General features: G+C 39.0%; 1 protein-coding gene and 1 pseudogene across 1 annotated transcript; one reads left to right on the top strand and one right to left on the bottom strand.

The window, feature by feature from the left end:
* Nucleotides 1-2,068: 2,068 nt before the first annotated feature.
* Nucleotides 2,069-2,341, bottom strand: LOC148773348 (small nuclear ribonucleoprotein E pseudogene; annotated as a pseudogene).
* Nucleotides 2,342-12,051: 9,710 nt separating this feature from the next.
* On the top strand, nucleotides 12,052-13,143 carry POU3F4 (POU class 3 homeobox 4). Its single transcript, XM_055393725.1, has one exon. It carries the CDS (start codon nucleotides 12,052-12,054, stop codon nucleotides 13,141-13,143), a length of 1,092 nt encoding a protein of 363 aa, XP_055249700.1.
* The last annotated feature ends 5,473 nt before the right edge of the window (nucleotides 13,144-18,616 follow it).

Genomic DNA, 18,616 nt, shown 5'->3' on the forward strand with positions numbered 1-18,616 from the left:
TTATAATGAAGTTGATTTTAAGTAAATATGTAAACTTTCTCTAAACAGGTATAATAAAGAATTTTCATCTGTATTACTATGTAAAGTAGTGATTTGAAAAGAGACACATGTTTTGTAATGTCATGTTTAATTTAATAAAGTTACTTAAACATCTTAATATTTGTACTTACTGATAAGGGCAATATTAATATAATCAGCCACAATTGCTTCTGTATAATCTGTCTGTGTTCAAACCACTGATCCTTGCAACACAAATAGATGCCATTGCTCAGTGAGAAAAACTATAGGATATTAGAAAATTGTGGAAATATGCTGCAATTGAAAAGATACTGAAAATAAATGATGGTGCAGGTTTAACTGCATTAAAAAGCAGTTTGTTTTCAAATGTGTGTATGTATGTATGCAATTGAAGAAGCATGGCCATTAACTCTCTAATAAGTGGATTACAGTATGCTTGGATTAGATGCAAATTCAAAGTTTGCGTTTTTCACCCATTTTTAGTTGTTATTTTTAGTGCAACTACTCCAAGAAAAGCATCTGAGATACACACTACTCACACAAGAAAAAAATTTCTCTTTTCTGGTGAAAGAGCATGAAGTTATGAAATAGCTAATTTTCAACTGTGAGAAGTATCTATCTTTTTGACAGAAAAATGGCACTGAAAGCACCATCAAAGGAAAATGTGTACTTATATTGAAAGTGACACCTGTGGATGCAATATCTCCTAGTTAAGGTGACATCAGATGCATACAACCAAGTGAGTCAGTAATGGACATTCAGCTCAGATAGAACACATAGACCATGCAGTGATCTAGATTTGGAGTTCTATTTCTGTGCTGTTCATTTCTGTTTAAAGCAGCAATTTTGTGAGCAAGATCCTTAAACTGTTAAGTCCAGAGGAAAAACTAAAAATTTTCTCCTTAGAATATATTGCTCAGAATGCAAATTCCAAAAAGAAAAATGTAGGGCTTTCATCATTGTAGAATTATTATTTTTTTTAATTTTAATATTGTGTTATTGTTCTTTTTCTTTTTTTCTTCCTGGCTACACCACCAAGTTCCCACAGCAAGAGATTGAATCCTTGCCCCCTGCATTGGGAGTGCAGAGTCTTAACCACTGGACTGCCAGGGAGGTCCCCATTGTACAATTTAAATCTCCTTAAGCAAGTAAATAGTCATGTAACTAAAGGTCTCCTATCAAAAGCAAATCACAATGGGAATTTTTATAATTTGTCTGTAATGCAGCTTTCCCAATTGTAGTTTTTATTCTAAGAACATATGTACAACACTAAAGTTGTGGCTCAGATGGTAAAAGATCTTCCTGAAATGTGGAAGACCTGGGTTCAATTCCTGAGTTGGGAATTTCCCCTGGAGGAAGGCATGGCAACACACTTCCAGTATTCTTACCTGGAGACTCTCCATGGAGAGAGGAGCCTGGCTGGCTACAGTTCACAGGGTCGCGAAGATTTGCACATGACTGAGCGACTAAGCATAGCACAGCACATGATTATGTAAAAATAACAAAAAGGAAATCCATCTTCATGCAATTTCAATTTTGATGTACTGAGATAAGGCCGGAGGACCAAGTCACAGAAAGTAGAGTCTCCTTTCATACTGATTTTTATCACCAATCAACTGTCTTTGCAGTATTATATTGTTAGAGTTCAAAGTGTTCATGACTATGTATCAATTTTTTCAGGCTTTACATATAAACTTTGTATGTTGAATTCCTGCCACTAAGAAAAACAAAAATTAAAGGAAGCTATTGAAAGTGTAAGCTGAAAACCAGAGGCAAAATTTTTAAAAATTAACCACTTAGATCCACACCTAAGATTTTCATGCCCATAGCTCTTTTCCCCTATGGGCATTCATGATTATTCACCTGGAACACAATTTTATTTTTTTTAATTTTGATAAAAACAGTCCCACAGCATTTATTGTCATCTGGTAATAACATAAGGGTGAGCAGAACAATATGAATACATGTTTTAGAACTACATGTCCTCTAACAAAGGACACCTAAAAAACCAACTGTATTACCAAACGATTTCTCACTTCATTGATCACTTCTAGTTGGAGACACTTTGGAGCAGAGTAATGTTATCTCCTTTAAGCATGATCCAACCCAGTTGTTTTCTTGATTTTGTTTTAGAATGAATCTCTTCTGCATCATCTAATACAAGGTTCATATACTCATCAAAACCAATGATACAGCCCTCTATCCACATATTCACTTGCTCATAAAGCCACATCTGAATCCAAGATCTATTTTGCAAGTATCTGAAGATGAGATTGATGGGCTGCACCATCACCTTCTGCACCTTCTGGCCCTGGCCCCAGTACTCCACGCTGGAAGCTCACAATCATCACACCGCTCCACTGGAACACAATTTTAAAACATAAACACAGAACAAAACACATTTCCTACACTAGAACTGCAATTGTCTTTCAAATTTGAATTTAACATTTTTGAATCATTGTTCCTCGTAGCAAATGAAACTACATTTAAAACTAGTGACATTCAGGCTTCATTTATGCATTTTTTAATTTATATTTTTGTTGTGTTAAAATATGTCAATTAATCAATAGATGTACATATACTTTCTATTTGTTTTCACCACTTCTGTCAATTGATCAACTCAGTTTAAAGAGAAAGATATTTAAAACATTATCTCCAGCTTAACTTCAGTGTGAATAAATTTTAGCTTAGAGTTAATATGAAAAGAAATATAAGCTAAAGAGCACAATGGCATCAACAGGAGAATGAGGTAAAGTTTTCCACTTATTTCAACCTGTATGTTTACATACTCATCTCCCTTATACCCTACACTACTATTTCTTAACACTAACAATTGCCTGTTTTGTAAAGATTTATTCAATATCTTAAAGCACATTTTGAAATGTTTTACTGTAATCTATTAGCAAAATGTTGCCTTAATCTCAAGGTCTTAATATATTTTAAAAGGCAATGTAAAAAACAACTCTGCCTAACCACCAATATTTAAGTCATAGAACTTTGAAAACATAATTTGTATGCTTTTATATTAACTGGAACAACTATTCTTCTGTGTCAACTCTATTTTAAATATGTTTTTCTTCTTGATAATATGCTTTCCACAGTTCAGTTTTGATCATATGTTCAGATTATAAAATTGCCTTTGACTAGAGGCTTCTAAACATGTGCACAATATTCTGACTCTCTCCACTGCAATCTAAAATGTGGTTAGATGATCTAGTTTGCTTTGTGTCCTTTTTACCCGAAGCTACAGACAGACTGAAATGAAATTTTCAGTTCTTTATTAGTAAAAAGCACTGGAAAAGTGAAAAGATCTTGACAGAAATATTTTTCTGCCTTCAGTATGAGTAATGTATGTTGCATAAGCTATGCACTGCAAAGCGGAGGAAGACTTCTTTGCCCTGCAAAAGGAAAAGTAAAATATTGAAAAAGGATTTTAATGAAATCATAACATTAAAATAGTTTTATATTAAATCCTGCTAATTTTCTATGTGAAGGCTGTGGAGTAAATGTGTTGAAACATTAAAAGGGAATTGAATTTGCATTCCTTATGTTACAGGCACATGTTTACATGACCTTTAAAACAGAATTAAAGCTGTATCATCAGCAGCTGTAGGCAATTCACATTACTAAGGCAATCAAACCAGAATGCTAAACGAACTATAAAACATAAATTAAACTGATAGAGAATGATCTCAATTCACTGGGTTTACTTGCAATATACTTACACACAACTGGTCATTTCAAAGCAGTTTGCAGATCCACCAAGCCAGCAATACTCATACATATTTGAAAACAGAGTGTTCAGTTATAATTATGTAAGCTAGAAATCATTCATCAGAGCTAGCTTATTTATGATAATTATTTACTTTAAATAATCACCTCCAAAAGTAAGCATTTATCCCATAAAGACACAGTTATTTTTTATATGTTGTACATGGCAGAGATAATTTTTATTTCCAAAAAAAGTATTTGGAAGAGTTTATAAAGAATGTTTAAATGTTACTAAAAAGTTCAGTACACTTCTTTCTACTCTAAACTTCATTGCACTGTTCTACCATTCCCCCACAATTTCCAGTAACTATATTCTGATTTCCTTTCATGGCATGTACAGATATGACACCTTTTAAAATATGGTAGGGTGGATAATTAAATAGAGTGTTAAATCTGGTTTTCTGGGATGAGAATTTCTCTAAAGAGGTGCAAAGAGAAGAGTAAATATATTTATAATGCAAGACATCATCTTACTAGAAGTGTTTTAAGAAAGCTTTGTCTCTATATTTTTAGTAATAAAATCTCAGGAAAAAAAGCATATTATATCTTTACCAAAATGTTTCTATTTGTGTGATGTGACTTATTTTCCATCTTTTTAGAAAACTTTGCAGACTCCTCAATAATATTGAAAGCATACAGGATGTGTTTGAAAATGCAGTTCTTCAATTTGAAGGGCAAAAAAGAGGAAGAAATAAAATGCTTCTCTCCATCACTAATGTGGGTGTTTATACGGGACAAATTTCAGTTTTCTACAAAGCTGTTCAATAAAAGTTAAAAGAAAATCAAACTTCTACAGTTCTAAGACTCAGCTTCTGCAAAGTTCAGATACATACACAGAGACCCAGAGTTCAGGTCATTTTTGAAGTCAATTTACACTCAAATAAGTTTGTTCTTCAATATGTAAAGTTCAGCCATGTAATCTCTCTCTCTCTCTCTCACACACACACACACACACACACACACACACACACAAGGTATCTGTGATCCATTTAAGGGGGAGTGTCTGGCAGTAAAAGGGTTTGGTTGTACCTCCAAAGAAAGGGTTACCTTAATCATCTTACATTTGTTCAGGCCTAGAGAGGGAGACACTGGGCGTAGAAATGTTTAAGGGACCCACAGCTCAAGGAACCAAGGGACAAGGATGCTCAGCCTAGGTCCAGGGGATCCCGAAAAACTAATCACCTGCTGGGCCCCAGAATCACACAGCTCACACAGCTGCCCTAGCACCGGCTCTTCTAGATCCTGGCCACCTCCCTCCACTTCGAACCTGGGAAATTCAGCCTCCTTCTTTCTGTGGAACCTGTTCCAAATAGAGGATGAGAACCTGTGGAGGTCAGGACTGTCCAAGACAGGAAGCTGGCAAAATAAGCCCCTCTCAAGAGCTCCTCGATTGTCAGAATAGGACCCATTAAGCTCAAGGAATTTTCATCTACCAACTTAACTTCACACAGAATCTCCCAGTTGAAGACCCTACCCTTGTCCTGGTCCAACCATCTCTATTCAGGATGTATTTCAGAGGCGGTCAAGCCGCTGGGTTTCACCCAAGCATTTTAGCCAGGCTACCTCACAGAGGTTAGGAATACTGTTGCTGCCCAGATCATGTCCCTTCCCACCAAGATCTTGTTCAGGACTTTGGGACAGCTCTTAGATTCTCTCTGGCTCGACTCTCTTCAGGTTGGAGCTAAGGGACTTGGGTTCATAACAACACCAGAATTGAGAGCGGATTAGCTGCAGAGGTGTGGTCAAGGGAGTGGATCCAAGAGGAAAGACTTGATAAGGGCTGAGTTCTTTTGCTGGCCTCCTGAGCACTTGAACATTGAAAAAAAAAATCAAAAACTTCTTGGATATAAAATTTACACACACACACACACACACACACACAATGGCATGAATCCATAAGCACCTAGAAACTGAAATACTAGATCAAATAGATCTCTTTCCCAAGCAGGCAAGTCAAATTGATTCTCCCAATGGAGACTGGGGCAAAGTGCAAAAAAGTGGCCCTAAGGAAAGTTACAGGATATGCAGATTTTTAAAGAGCAATCAGGAAATCAACATCCCTCTCAGAGAACTAGCACAGCAATCACAACAGCGGAAGCTCTTATATTCTTGTGAAAAATGGGTTCCCCAAAAGTCTTCATAAAGTAGACTATTCCCCAAACATTTCTCTCTCATGTATAATTATATATTTATATTTGATATATAATACTTGATTTTAAAATACTTTTTAATACATTTTTCTCTTAATCATCAGCCTGTTTCCTTACCAAATCCCTCTGGGAAAAAACAATCGCAATTTCTGAATAAATGATAGGAAGCTAGATCAGGTCGTTTGCTTACTTTCAAATATGATATAGATTCTTGCCCATCATGGGACCCAAAAAATAGTAACATGAGCCATGAATACTCAGCTGATTACTTACTAAAAGCCTTTTCTTAGAAGGACCCCATATTTCAGTCTGTAATCAAGTTTCCATAGTTCAGTCACTTCACAGGGTGAGTGGGTGGGACACAGAATGCTAGCCACTTCAAATAAATACTATTCACTAAAGAAGGGAGACACAAGTGCAGGGAAAACACAACCTCAGTTATGAATGAAACCGGAGAAGCATTCTTACAATTTTGTATGTTAAAACCTTAATCTGTCCATGAAGAAGGAAGTGAATTGCAATTTGGTGCTGCTCTATTAACTAACAAAGTGATTTATAAACAGCCTGTAATGTTCAACTAGATGGACTTATTGACGTGTCATATATATATATCTACAGAGTTAAAAGTAATAGATCATCTCTACAAGATCTCTACAAGATCAATTACGCAGCTGAAACTATTATTTTCTCTTTAAATGCTCCTACCCTTCTGTTTTACGAAAAAATAAACATAAAAATTAAAAAAAAAATTAAAAACCACCACAATTTATAAACACTGCGACTTCACTATATATAGAGAGAGACATACAGGCAGACACACAAAAACACACACACAGAGGTAATTCCACATTTGATCTGCATTTTTTAAAAAACAATTAACTGGACTCCTAGAAACTAGTCTTTATTTGTAGTACAAAAAAATGTGACTGGCAAATACCCATAATGATTTCTAGACACCCTAAATCCTAGTACTGGGAAAAATGATAGCCACATAGAATATTGAACAATAGCTCTGTTCCTATAGAGTTCTCTCCCTGGGATTCTGTAAAATCTGGCAATGCCAAGGGAAGAAATAAACTGTAAACTCGGAAAAGAAACTACGAAAGGATCAGCTCGACCTTGCCTACCCAGTGGCACTGGTGGCAGCCAGTATCGGGTCTCTACTGTCCCTATCTATCTTCTAACCCTCCTGTCTCAGCCCCAGCCACAAGATACCTCAGCACTTCCCCCAGTGACAGTCGATTTTGCTAGCAAATGACTAGCATTCTTGAAGATTGTGATTTTTTTTTTATAAATAACCTTGTTTCTGCTGCAACATTTGCTGTATGTTGTCACTCCATCCCTTCCCTTTCTCCTTTTCTTTAAATATCCTTTTCTTCATGTTCAAGGAATGCCAACAGAGATCTTTTAAAAATGAACGAGTTGAGCTTGAATCAGTATTGGCTCATGTCTGCTAATGCCGTCTAATTTTTAAAAATTTCTCCCTCAGCATATTAAAAGCCCCTTACCTCCTTCCCCATGCAGTTTGCCAAGAAGAACAACAACAAGAACAACAAGAACTATGAGAGCAGCTGCAGTAAACTGGCACTTTGAAGGGCAGCTGTGTCTCACATTGAGAATGTCTCATGAGCTTAGTGTACAGACATCAGTGAAAAGATTTCTTTCTCTGTTGCTTTGAAGAGGCTGTTCAACTGTTTTCCATCCCTCAGGAGCTCCCTGGTTATAACAAGAATATGTGTACTTCTCCCCACCAAGCCCAATCTAACTCTCCCTGCTTCCAAAGTGAATTTATGTTAAAAGTAAAGTTTTCAGTCTTAGGTCACATGTATGTACTATGTCCTACCATCTGGAGCTCCAGTCTGCATTATACACATTCAAATCTGGCCATTTGGACTTCTTTCCTTAACCCCGTCTTCAGTCTCCACCAGCTCTAGCCCCAGATAATCTCTCCTTTTCCAATTTGTACTGATAACGAAAACACTTCATAATCTACACTCAAATATGAAATCTACAAGGGGCAGAATTTCCATGGCTGGGGCACGTTCTGAACCAGCCTGGGCACAGGTTTCCCAGTTGCAACCACGCTTGGATGCTTCCACAGGAATAAGCAATCTGAGCTACCTTAATCTGCTTAATTTCTTTTGTGAGTTCTTCCTTACTTAGAAAGGGAAAGGGGCAGGCATGGGGTCTGTGAAGACTTTCAGGAGTTGTTTTATATCCTTAAATATTGTGAGAGAAGAAAGTCACTGTGAACCCCCACATTACAGATAAATAAGTACAAGTAAATCAAGCTGATCTGGCTTGCTTTTGAAAATTAACTGATTTGCCCTCTTAAAAACCAGCAAAGTGATTGGTAGGGTGGCCTGGTGAGTTTGGGTATGAAGGCAATCCTAGGGGGAATGAAGTTGGTGCTGTGTCCTGGCCAGGCATGGTAATCAAACCTGTGTTGCCTTGCTGGAGATAAGTGTGTAGAGTTGATAAAATTACAGTTCCTCCAATTCTAAGTCTGGCTCTTCTCTAGGGTGACTTTTAGCTGCCCTAGCTTGGCAGGGTTCACAGACATTACTATATTCAAACCATAGCTCTGGAGGGGGTGGGGTAAATCAGATCCAAGGATCTAGCAGTGGACTTCAAGATCTCAGTGAGAAGAGCACCAAGCTGTGTATTTATCCCAGCGAGCAGGTTTACCAGTGGTAAATTTTGAGTTTAAGGCAAAATGAAGTCTATGAAAAATAAGTTACCAGCTCTTTGCAACAGTAGCTTCTCATGGACTTTTTTTTCTCCCATGTCCAGACAAGGTCCTCTATTGAATGAGGCTCTTTTATTTTGCATGGGGCAGGGGATTTGTGACCATGGTCCCCCCTTTTATTCCTCTCTCTATGGAAACCCAGATCATGGGGAGAAATATGCAAGGCTGAATAAAGAGAAGCTGCAGAAAGGAGCGCTTGAGAGCGGCATCTGTTACACTTGTGAAGTTAGACTGACAGGAGAGGGTGAAGGAAACCTCTCCAGTAGATTAGTTATAACAGCAAGAAGATTTGACTATATGCAGATATTTTCTTCAAAAAAAAAGAACCTTGCCATCTTGTGTGCAAGAAATTCTATCTCAACTGCTAAAGGGCATGTTTCCATCTGAATTCAATAGGCAGTATCTATATTCATGGGAACTAATTATTAAAACGAAGGAAGAAAGAAAAAGGAAAGGAAATAATGGAAATAGAAAGACAACTGACATTGTTTTCTCTTTTGCTTTTTGACAGAAGCTATTCTTGTATTCAAAGACTGCAAAGCAACGGTGTGGAAAAACCTGTCGCTGGGTGCAGATGCCCACGTCTTTGACACCTCCCCCCTCAACCAACCTCGGGGCAAAAGGTCTGAACTACTTTTGCGCCTCTGGTCAAACCCCTTCGCCCAGAACAGAAGCCACTGGCAAGAGGAAGGTAGAGTGTAAGAACTCAAGCAAGTCAGAATTGAAAGAGGTCCCCCTTCTTCTTCATGCAAAAGTCTTATCAATTGATAAATGCCTTAACTCCTAGAATGACCAGGCTAAGATTTGAAACTCTTTCACCAAACACATCTGCGATTGTGGGGTTGGAGAAACCACAACAACCTGGAAATGATCATGATCTTATTGTTCCTATGGTTTCTTCAATGCGTTTCCCTCTGACCTCTAAGCTGAACCCACTGGGACTGGCAAATGGATCCTTTAACAGGCAGTCTAACAGAATGCCTGAAAACTTTTATTTCTTTTTAATTTTATCAAGTTATTTTTTCTTCATGAAGCAAAATTTTAAGCACAAATTACATTGAATTCTTGCAAAGGAAAATATACACAATTGGCAGTAAAGAAATGACATTCCTGGGCAGAAAGAGAAGAAGAAAGTAGAGGAGAGGAGGAGAGGGGAACAGAGAGTAGAGGAGGGAAAGGAAAGGAATGGGAGAGAGGAAAAATCAATTTCTAGGTTAAAAGCAGATAAACCTTTATAAAAGGACACCAGCAAATGAAAACACAATTTCAATGGGGGAAGATGGCAAATGATCCTCTCTGCCAATAATTACTAAGTGTGTATCCTTTTTTTAAGAGAAAGAGAAAGAAAGAAATAGATCTCAACCAGATGCCAGGCTTCCCTGCATAATAGACACTGTTCACATTTCCTAACATAAGCTCTTACTGCTCTGTGCTATCATAAGAAATTACTTATTTTACAGGAAATATACACTCTATAGCTACATAAAGGAATGGCAGAATAAGCTCACCTTGTTTATATTTTTTTCTCGTTTTCTTGCATTTTCTTCAGATCTGTCTTCTTAGAGAAACTAATGCCTTGATGACTTTCTGGTAGCTGCAAGCCTTCTTTTATTTCTGCTAAATATATGAAAATGTATGCAAATTTAAATCAAGCTTAACCTAGGAGATCTTGAAATATATTTAATGGAATTTTAAACCAATAAGGGAACTCTGATGCTGTCTTCTGCAAGTGCAAATATAATTATGCAACTAGGTTATCTTCAAAATTATGCAATAAAAGGTCATTTTTTTAACTTCAAAGATCATGCTAGGTATCCGATGTTGATGTTGCCTTTTCTTAGCTAGAGCAAATCTAAAATCTTTGCATTTCACCCTACTCTGCTTACAAGCAATACCTTTGCACTGGGCTGTGGAGCACATAGACTTGTCCTTCCCTAACTTATAAAAGCTTGGGTGGAGTACGAGTCTTTCCTCTATTTTCCTCTAACTAAAATGTAAGAACAGTCCCGTCTTCCCAATCTGAAAGTAAATTCAAGCTTGAAGGGAATGTCGGGGGTGGGGGTGGAGAGTGGGGGTTGGGAGTTGGGGGAGGCGGTACTTAACGTCAAACAGACCACCAACCATCTCTCTCTCTCTCTGAATTTCCAGGGTGCACTAAATGATTTCCATTTTATTCAATTTGTGTGGGATTCGGGGTGGTTTGAAGATGTGTGTGTTAAAAACAATTTTCCTAGGGGACAACACTGGGCGCCGGTAGTCAGGAACATTTGCCTGTGTACCTGCTGGGAGTGGAAAGGCTCACAGTGGGTCTGGGGTGAATTCGTAGGAGGGTTACCCTCTGCGGCAAGAGTTGCCTCTGACAAAATTTGTGAGACCTGTGATGGGAGCTGACACGGAGCAGCAAAAAAAAAAAAAAAAAAAAGCAAATCTACTAATTAACCAACTAAATTGGGAGACAAATTTCAAAATAACTGATTTTTGCCGGTATCACATTAAATTTCACTTTCTCAGAATTTTCCAGTGCTTCATGCTTTAAATCAACGTGTTTTTGTTTGTTTGTTTATTTGTTTTCCAGAAGATTTTGAGCATTTTTTTCTTAGATGCTTTTTGACTTGGTATCGAGTTTCTTATAAACGAAAAATGAAATTAAACGCATTGAAATATCTCTTATTGGGATCATGGGCTTCGATACTACAGATTTAGGGTCATACCGAAGATGTTCCTTTGCTCAAAGCCTGGAGCGGGGTTTTGTTTTTCACTCTCTGGCACCCAATTAACCCAGAGTGCTAAATTTATCTGAGAAAAATCCCTATCCGTTAAGATCTGGATGGCATTTAAACTGGTTATAATGTTTTCTTAATATTCTTCTTTATTTAGGTTAATCTAAAAGTAAAAGAGTTCTAAAATGATATCCCGCACCACACACACACATCTAACCCTAAAAGAGTTCTAAAATCATATCCCGCACCACACACAAGCACACGCACACACTCCCTCTCATCCTTCCCGCTCCTCTACAAACATCCGCGAAGTCCTAGAGTGATGGGAGGTTGGGGGAAGGGTTAACCAAATGAGCTCCTGCCACTCAGCGCCAGGCAGCCAATGGAACCAAAAGACTGATTCACTTCCTGCTTGGGTCTCACCGAAACTCTCAAGCTTCGCCCGCCTAATTTGGAAAGCTAGCTCGGCCTCCCGCTCCGCCATTGGCGGAGTTCGTGGCAGGCCAGGAAAAGCCGCGATGCAATTGGCCTCAGCGGGTGCCAGTAACTCGCTCTCGCTGCTTTGGCTCCCCGCACAGTAGATGTCAAAGGCTGAAGCTGCTCCCTTTGCCATATTATAACTAGTAGGGGATCCTCACCGACCATGGCCACAGCTGCCTCGAATCCCTACAGCATTCTCACTTCCAGCTCTCTAGTCCATGCGGACTCTGCGGGAATGCAGCAGGGGAGTCCTTTCCGAAACCCTCAGAAACTTCTCCAAAGTGATTACCTGCAGGGAGTTCCTAGCAATGGGCATCCCCTCGGGCATCATTGGGTAACCAGTCTGAGCGATGGAGGGCCATGGTCCTCCACACTGGCCACCAGCCCCCTGGAACAGCAAGACGTGAAGCCTGCGCGCGAAGACCTACAGTTGGGCGCGATCATCCATCATCGCTCGCCTCATGTCGCCCACCACTCTCCGCACACTAACCATCCGAATGCCTGGGGAGCGAGCCCGGTTCCGAATCCGTCCATTACGTCGAGCAGCCAACCCCTTAATGTGTACTCGCAGCCTGGCTTCACGGTGAGCGGCATGCTGGAGCACGGGGGTCTCACTCCACCGCCGGCCTCTGCCTCAGCTCAGAGCTTACATCCAGTGCTCCGGGAAGCCCCAGACCACGGCGACCTAGGTTCGCATCACTGCCAGGACCATTCGGACGAGGAGACACCAACCTCGGATGAGTTGGAACAGTTTGCCAAACAGTTCAAACAAAGAAGAATCAAGTTGGGCTTCACGCAGGCTGACGTGGGGCTGGCGCTGGGCACACTGTACGGCAACGTGTTTTCGCAGACCACCATCTGCAGGTTCGAGGCCTTACAACTGAGCTTCAAGAACATGTGCAAGCTGAAGCCGCTGCTGAACAAGTGGCTTGAAGAGGCTGATTCATCCACAGGGAGCCCGACCAGCATTGACAAGATCGCGGCACAGGGTCGCAAGCGGAAGAAGCGAACCTCTATCGAGGTGAGTGTCAAGGGCGTACTGGAGACGCATTTCCTCAAGTGTCCGAAGCCTGCGGCGCAGGAGATTTCCTCGCTGGCAGACAGCCTCCAGTTGGAGAAAGAAGTGGTGCGTGTCTGGTTCTGTAATCGAAGACAGAAAGAGAAAAGAATGACTCCACCAGGGGATCAGCAGCCACATGAGGTTTATTCACACACGCACACGGTGAAAACAGACACGTCCTGCCATGATCTCTGACTGCAGGAAGCCAGGAAGCGGCCGGCCGCACTTGGAGCAGCGCGGATTTCTCTTTCTCTTCCACTCTCTTCCTTTAATTCCAGCTTTATTATTGCTATTTCTCTCTCACACACACACACACTTTCTCTCTCGTTTGTTCTTTCTTTTCTCCTTCCTTCCATTTTGTTTTTTCTTTTTCCAACAGAAGAGTCTAACTTACGTTAAGAAAGGAAACACACGTAGGCATTCAGGCTTAAGGCGGATACACAGTTGTATTAAGCATCCAGGCAGGGACCTCATATCCCCTGCGTCAAGTAAAACACTTCCCTCCAACCTTTTCTGCCGATCAAATACGCTGTTTACTTTAAGAAAGGTTTTTTTATTTTATTTTTTTATTGTTGGTTTGTTTGTTTTGTTTTTTGGTCGCTCCTCTCTAGGAAGAGAAAGGAGTGGAGTAACTTGGGGGCGGGGTAGGGATGGGGAAGGGGGTGGGAAGACAGATGTGTGCCTCTGAATAACCTTTCAGCGCCTTGGTTATAGCAGCTGTATTTCAGGTGAAATCTGTTTTACAATAGGCTAGTTTTGCATTTTTAAAAACTTCTATAGCGTTTCTAAATGTCTGCGGTGTTTTACTACAACTGTACACAATATTTGTGAGATGATTTGTATCTAATCGACCACTTCATATTGTTATTGCTATTATTATTATTCCTTCATTGAGCTGATGGTTTTTTAATTGCTTAGAATAGGAAGGAGGGAGAGATGTCTACCCATCCACCGATCTCCTATCCCAAATCTTTATGGAGAAGAGAGGATACAGTAGAGAGAGTTGTTGATGATATTGGATATATATATATATATAATATATGTATTTTATATATATATATATATATACACACACACACATATGTTTATTTTGTTTATTTCCGGGAGACAGAGTTCCTAGGGTAGGCAAAATAGGCAGCCGATTCTGTTTGCAAACCAGCGCACAGGAGGAAAGGAGATTTTTAAGGTTTCTGCCCTGCTTCCCACGACTATGGAACCCCAACAAGCTTCGACAGTGCACCTGGATGCCCTAGAAGGATTCCGTTGCGGCGCCAGGCCAAAGAGGTCGGCTTGAGGAGCAAAAAGTGCTCCTCACCTCCCGAAGTCCTGGGATGCCTGCACTTACTCCGAACTCCCCACCCGCGCCGCGCCTTGCCAGGCCAGCTGCTAGTGCGACCCTACTTTAGCCCTTATAGGCAAAGGATTTTGCTTTTATACGCGATTACTTTAGATGGAGACGACGACCTGACCGGGACACGCTGGCTACGGAATGGGTCAACGCTTTCCAGTTCGTTTCACCTCCAATTCACCGCCTTCTCCGTGAGTGAGAAACCCTCAGGGAGGGGTGGTGAGGGAGTGGTGGACAGGCGTTCTCTGCTCTGTGCAAAACATCAATGAAATGATAGGCAAAGTTTACAGGGATTATGTTCTAGCCATGTACCACCTCCTCTCGTGTATATACCACTGCCTCTGGGTGGACTCCATGGGGAGCCATCTCCGTGCCTCCAACAACCACAGCTGGTAGTAGCCCATGGCGAAGATTGAGTTAGCTAGCGAGCTCCTGGGCGGCTGGGATTTTTCCTCTTCATCTTTTTGTCTGTGTGTGTGTGTGCGTGCACATGCAAACGTGTGTGTGTGTAGATAGCTGTGTGTATCGTATTATTATTTACAAAAAAAAAAAACTACAAAAAAATCTCACTGGTCTGTGTAGAGATCCAAAAATTATGCAGTTTCTGTGGCTTTATTGCTAGCTGTCATGTCCACATGCCAGGTCCACAGGCGCACCTCATTCCCAAGGAGCACACATTCTGGACCAGACATGCACCCATGCACCCAGTCCCTGCTAGTCAGACCTTCCTGGGGGCTCGGTAAGTCCGGGCTGCAGTCTAACCCGATTTCCAGAGGAAGCTGCGGTAGACAAAGCTTCACACTACCTATAAGGACCTGAAAGCCTATGGCCCCCTTTTGAGGATCCCTAGTATGGGCTGCCAGGACCCTGCTGCACTGGTGCACTGTGTCTCCCCCAGCTGCAGGTCTAAGAGCCTGTTTTAATTCGAATCCCAGACCTTGTTTTATCTTTTTCTGCTAAGCTTCTTCATTCTGTTGGTAGTTGGGTTTTAGTTCTGGGAATTTTTTTTTTCTTCCCCCACAAGGAGTTCATGTTTTACAACTGTTAGGGTTTTCTTTGTTTCGATTTTCTTTTTCTTTGCAGTTAAGCTCTCTGGTTCAAACCTGAGTTAACCCAAATATTTCTGCCGACTTTATAATTGTACAGTTTTGTATAAAACATTTCTGAAGTTATTAATTTAAAGAAAAATCATTTAGTTTATTCATTTAGTAACTGATGTATAATAAACGCTATTTTCATTAAGAGTTGCTTTTTCAACTATTTTATTCAAATTGCCTATTGAAGTTGCCAGCAATTATTTATTTTCAATAAATTCTGCGTTGTGATTAGAAGGAAATTCTTTCAAAGATGAGTTGGGTGTCAAAAATAAAACAATTTACTGTAATGTTTGCTGTGAATGGTTTCAGTCAAGGGGTTTATATTGATGCAATATTTTATTGTTGTAAAAGATTTAAAAGGTTTAAATAAAACATTTTTAAAAAAAAAATCTGTCTTTTTCTCTTGGTTTTTATTGTGTGGTACATGAAGTGAAGCATTTAAATAGGAGCAGGTTCCAGATAAGCATCACGTCCACTTTGCATCAGGTTAGAAATCATTAGTCATTTTTGTAATTTTTGATTTTCTCTCACTGAATTTTGGCCTTTCATACACTCACACAACATGGTTTGTTATCACACCCAGGATCATGCAAACACACCCCAAATATTGGGGAAAGCTAGTGGGGCAGGGGATTCATTTCAGGAGGTGAAATCTTATTAACATTCTACAAAAGGAGTGTGTATCTCTCTTGTCCAGTAGATAGACCCTTCTCTGGAACTCCCCTTCATGAAACTGGACCCAGAACTTCGTTGAGGCTTTCATTTCACCTAGCTGCACTAACCCCTCTTCCTCTTCTTCTTCATTCCTATCTGGTGATGACCGTCTGGTAGGTGAGCCCTCATTCTTCTGATGAGGAATGGGAGTGCTCTCCTTCTTCAGGCTTTCTCTGGGCCCAGAAACTTGGATAAACTGTTGTCCACTTAGTATTGCCCATTAAAGGCTGATTTCTATCCATTCCTATGTGAGTTTGGGGGGAGGAAAAATAGATTACATGGAGACATTTGGAGTAAAAGTTTGGTGAATTACTCTTCTTCTCACTCATGCATAATATTTCACCTCTATTGTTTTATCACAAGGCTTTAAATAAAATAAGGGACAGTTACCTGTAGTGATGGCTGAGGAATAACTTACTAAATCAGAAGCAGTTTTATTTTAAAGCTTTTTATGTGCACATATGCCTTATACAACATTTCTGTAGATGCATTTTAAAGTAATAGAAAAGACATTTAACTATAATTTTCCAACAGTAAAATCCTCTTCAGTTTGTACTCTGAAGTGTTTTTTCATTAGAGCAAAATTATTTATTTTAATAGATAATGATTATAATTTTTTCAGATTGCCTAATAAATTACAGTTTCACAGTGCACCATACAAATATGAGTGTTGTGTATGAGATATGCCACATGTTATATGCATACTAATAGGCATATCTCTCTCTATAAATGATACTGGTTTTATAGAGATGTAGCCACAAGCACAAAAGCCATAGTCTTAAACCTGTTGGTTCTGTTTCCATTCTTACCACATAATTTCTTTCTCTTTCAACATCCTGTGAACAATTTTGAATTGATTAAAAAGTTATACCTTTGCTTACTAAAGCACACAGAAATCATCTAGCAGTACATTCTGAACTTTTTAATGGAGTCACAAGCAGATATTTCAGGAAATACTTGTATAAATATATACATATAGACACAGTATTTTATCAGTACTTTACTACGTATTATTCATTGCATATATTTATGCGTGTTTATGAGACTCAGTTCTTTTACTGCCTTTCTTTCTCTTACTATATAACTAAGCCCTAGTTGGCTTTTATGATGACCTCCTTATCAACCTTGTTATATCTTTAACATGACATTTTCATTAAAATTCAGGGGATGTTGGTGCCTCTGCCTGGGATATTCTTTGTATTAAGGTTGACACCACCCAATTCCAAACCAAGACCTTTGTAGGAGAAGAAGCTTTAGCCTCAGTTTCTCTCAGTTCTTCATAGCAGTGTCTCTCCCTCCCATAATAAGAACCCATGGGTGAAAATAGAAAAATAATAGTTAACTATATTTAATGGTGTGAAAGCAAACATGTTTCATTTCCATTACCTGGTTAGAGCAGTAGACAATAAAGTGAGTATGAGGGGGGTAGATGTGAAAAGAATAATTGTTTAGGCATTACAGATAGGTAAACAAAGTCAAATATGTGAATTAAGTATGCATTTGTATGTAGACATAGGTTGATAATCTGTTTGACTGTGGATTTCTGCATACATAACAAATTTCTGCATTCATACTAAATTCCAGCATATCTTTTCAACAATAAAAGAAGAGAATATTATACCTGAAAATTGGTTTCTTTTTCTTATCTTTAAAACAAAAAGAGTAGGGGAAACTATTGCTTAATTTAGTACATAAGCTTTGTTTTTCTTTAATATAATCAAAAACTGCTCTCTTGAAAGTATTTAGCATTCAGATATTTCTTTTGCTCCCAAGTTAGGATGCTGTTGTTGATTTAACTGCCCATAAACTATAAGGAGGAACATAATTTTCTGTTTTTATACAAAATATCTTATTAGTAAGGAGAGTGGAGCAGGGGAGAATGCAAAAATAGAAAATGGTCAGAGGTTAAAACATAGTTTTCCAAAGGAAAGTATGTGTTTTTCTACCTGACAGATATTTTTAAAGATGCATATTATAAAGATGCATATTTAAAAAGCCAAACATGTGACCCTTTCAAAACAGTTTTGAAGAAAAAGTAACAATGCAAAACAGTACTATGTGAATAGACACCACTCATCTATTCTGCAAAATAAAAGGATAGAACATCCTTTATGCATGTCCTAAAATAGTAGTTTCAAAAATAACAACCCTCCAACTTACTCATCTGTAGATGTTAACTTTTAAAATACTAAGAACAGTGAACATATATTGAAATCGATTAAGATTTTTTTTATAAGATGAAATAAAAGTATCTCTTCTTGAGGGCACTCCTAATGAGACATTTCCCAAATGAAAGGCTTATTTAAAGAAATACAATCTTGAAAACAAAATCCAGTTAGCTTCTGCTACCTCTAAAAAGGTGGAGACAGAAGGATCGCATATAAGGACCCTAGACCATTTTTCTTGTAAACAGAATCCATAAAATCAAACCTTTGCACTTTCCAGTGAAAAATACATTAGATTGCCATGCTTTCTTTCATAGATATGGTTATATTAATAGAACTTATAC

Source organism: Moschus berezovskii, chromosome X (assembly GCF_049115385.1).
Source record: "Moschus berezovskii isolate FMDL1 chromosome X, NW_MosBer_1.0, whole genome shotgun sequence".
Lineage (NCBI taxonomy): Eukaryota > Metazoa > Chordata > Mammalia > Artiodactyla > Moschidae > Moschus > Moschus berezovskii.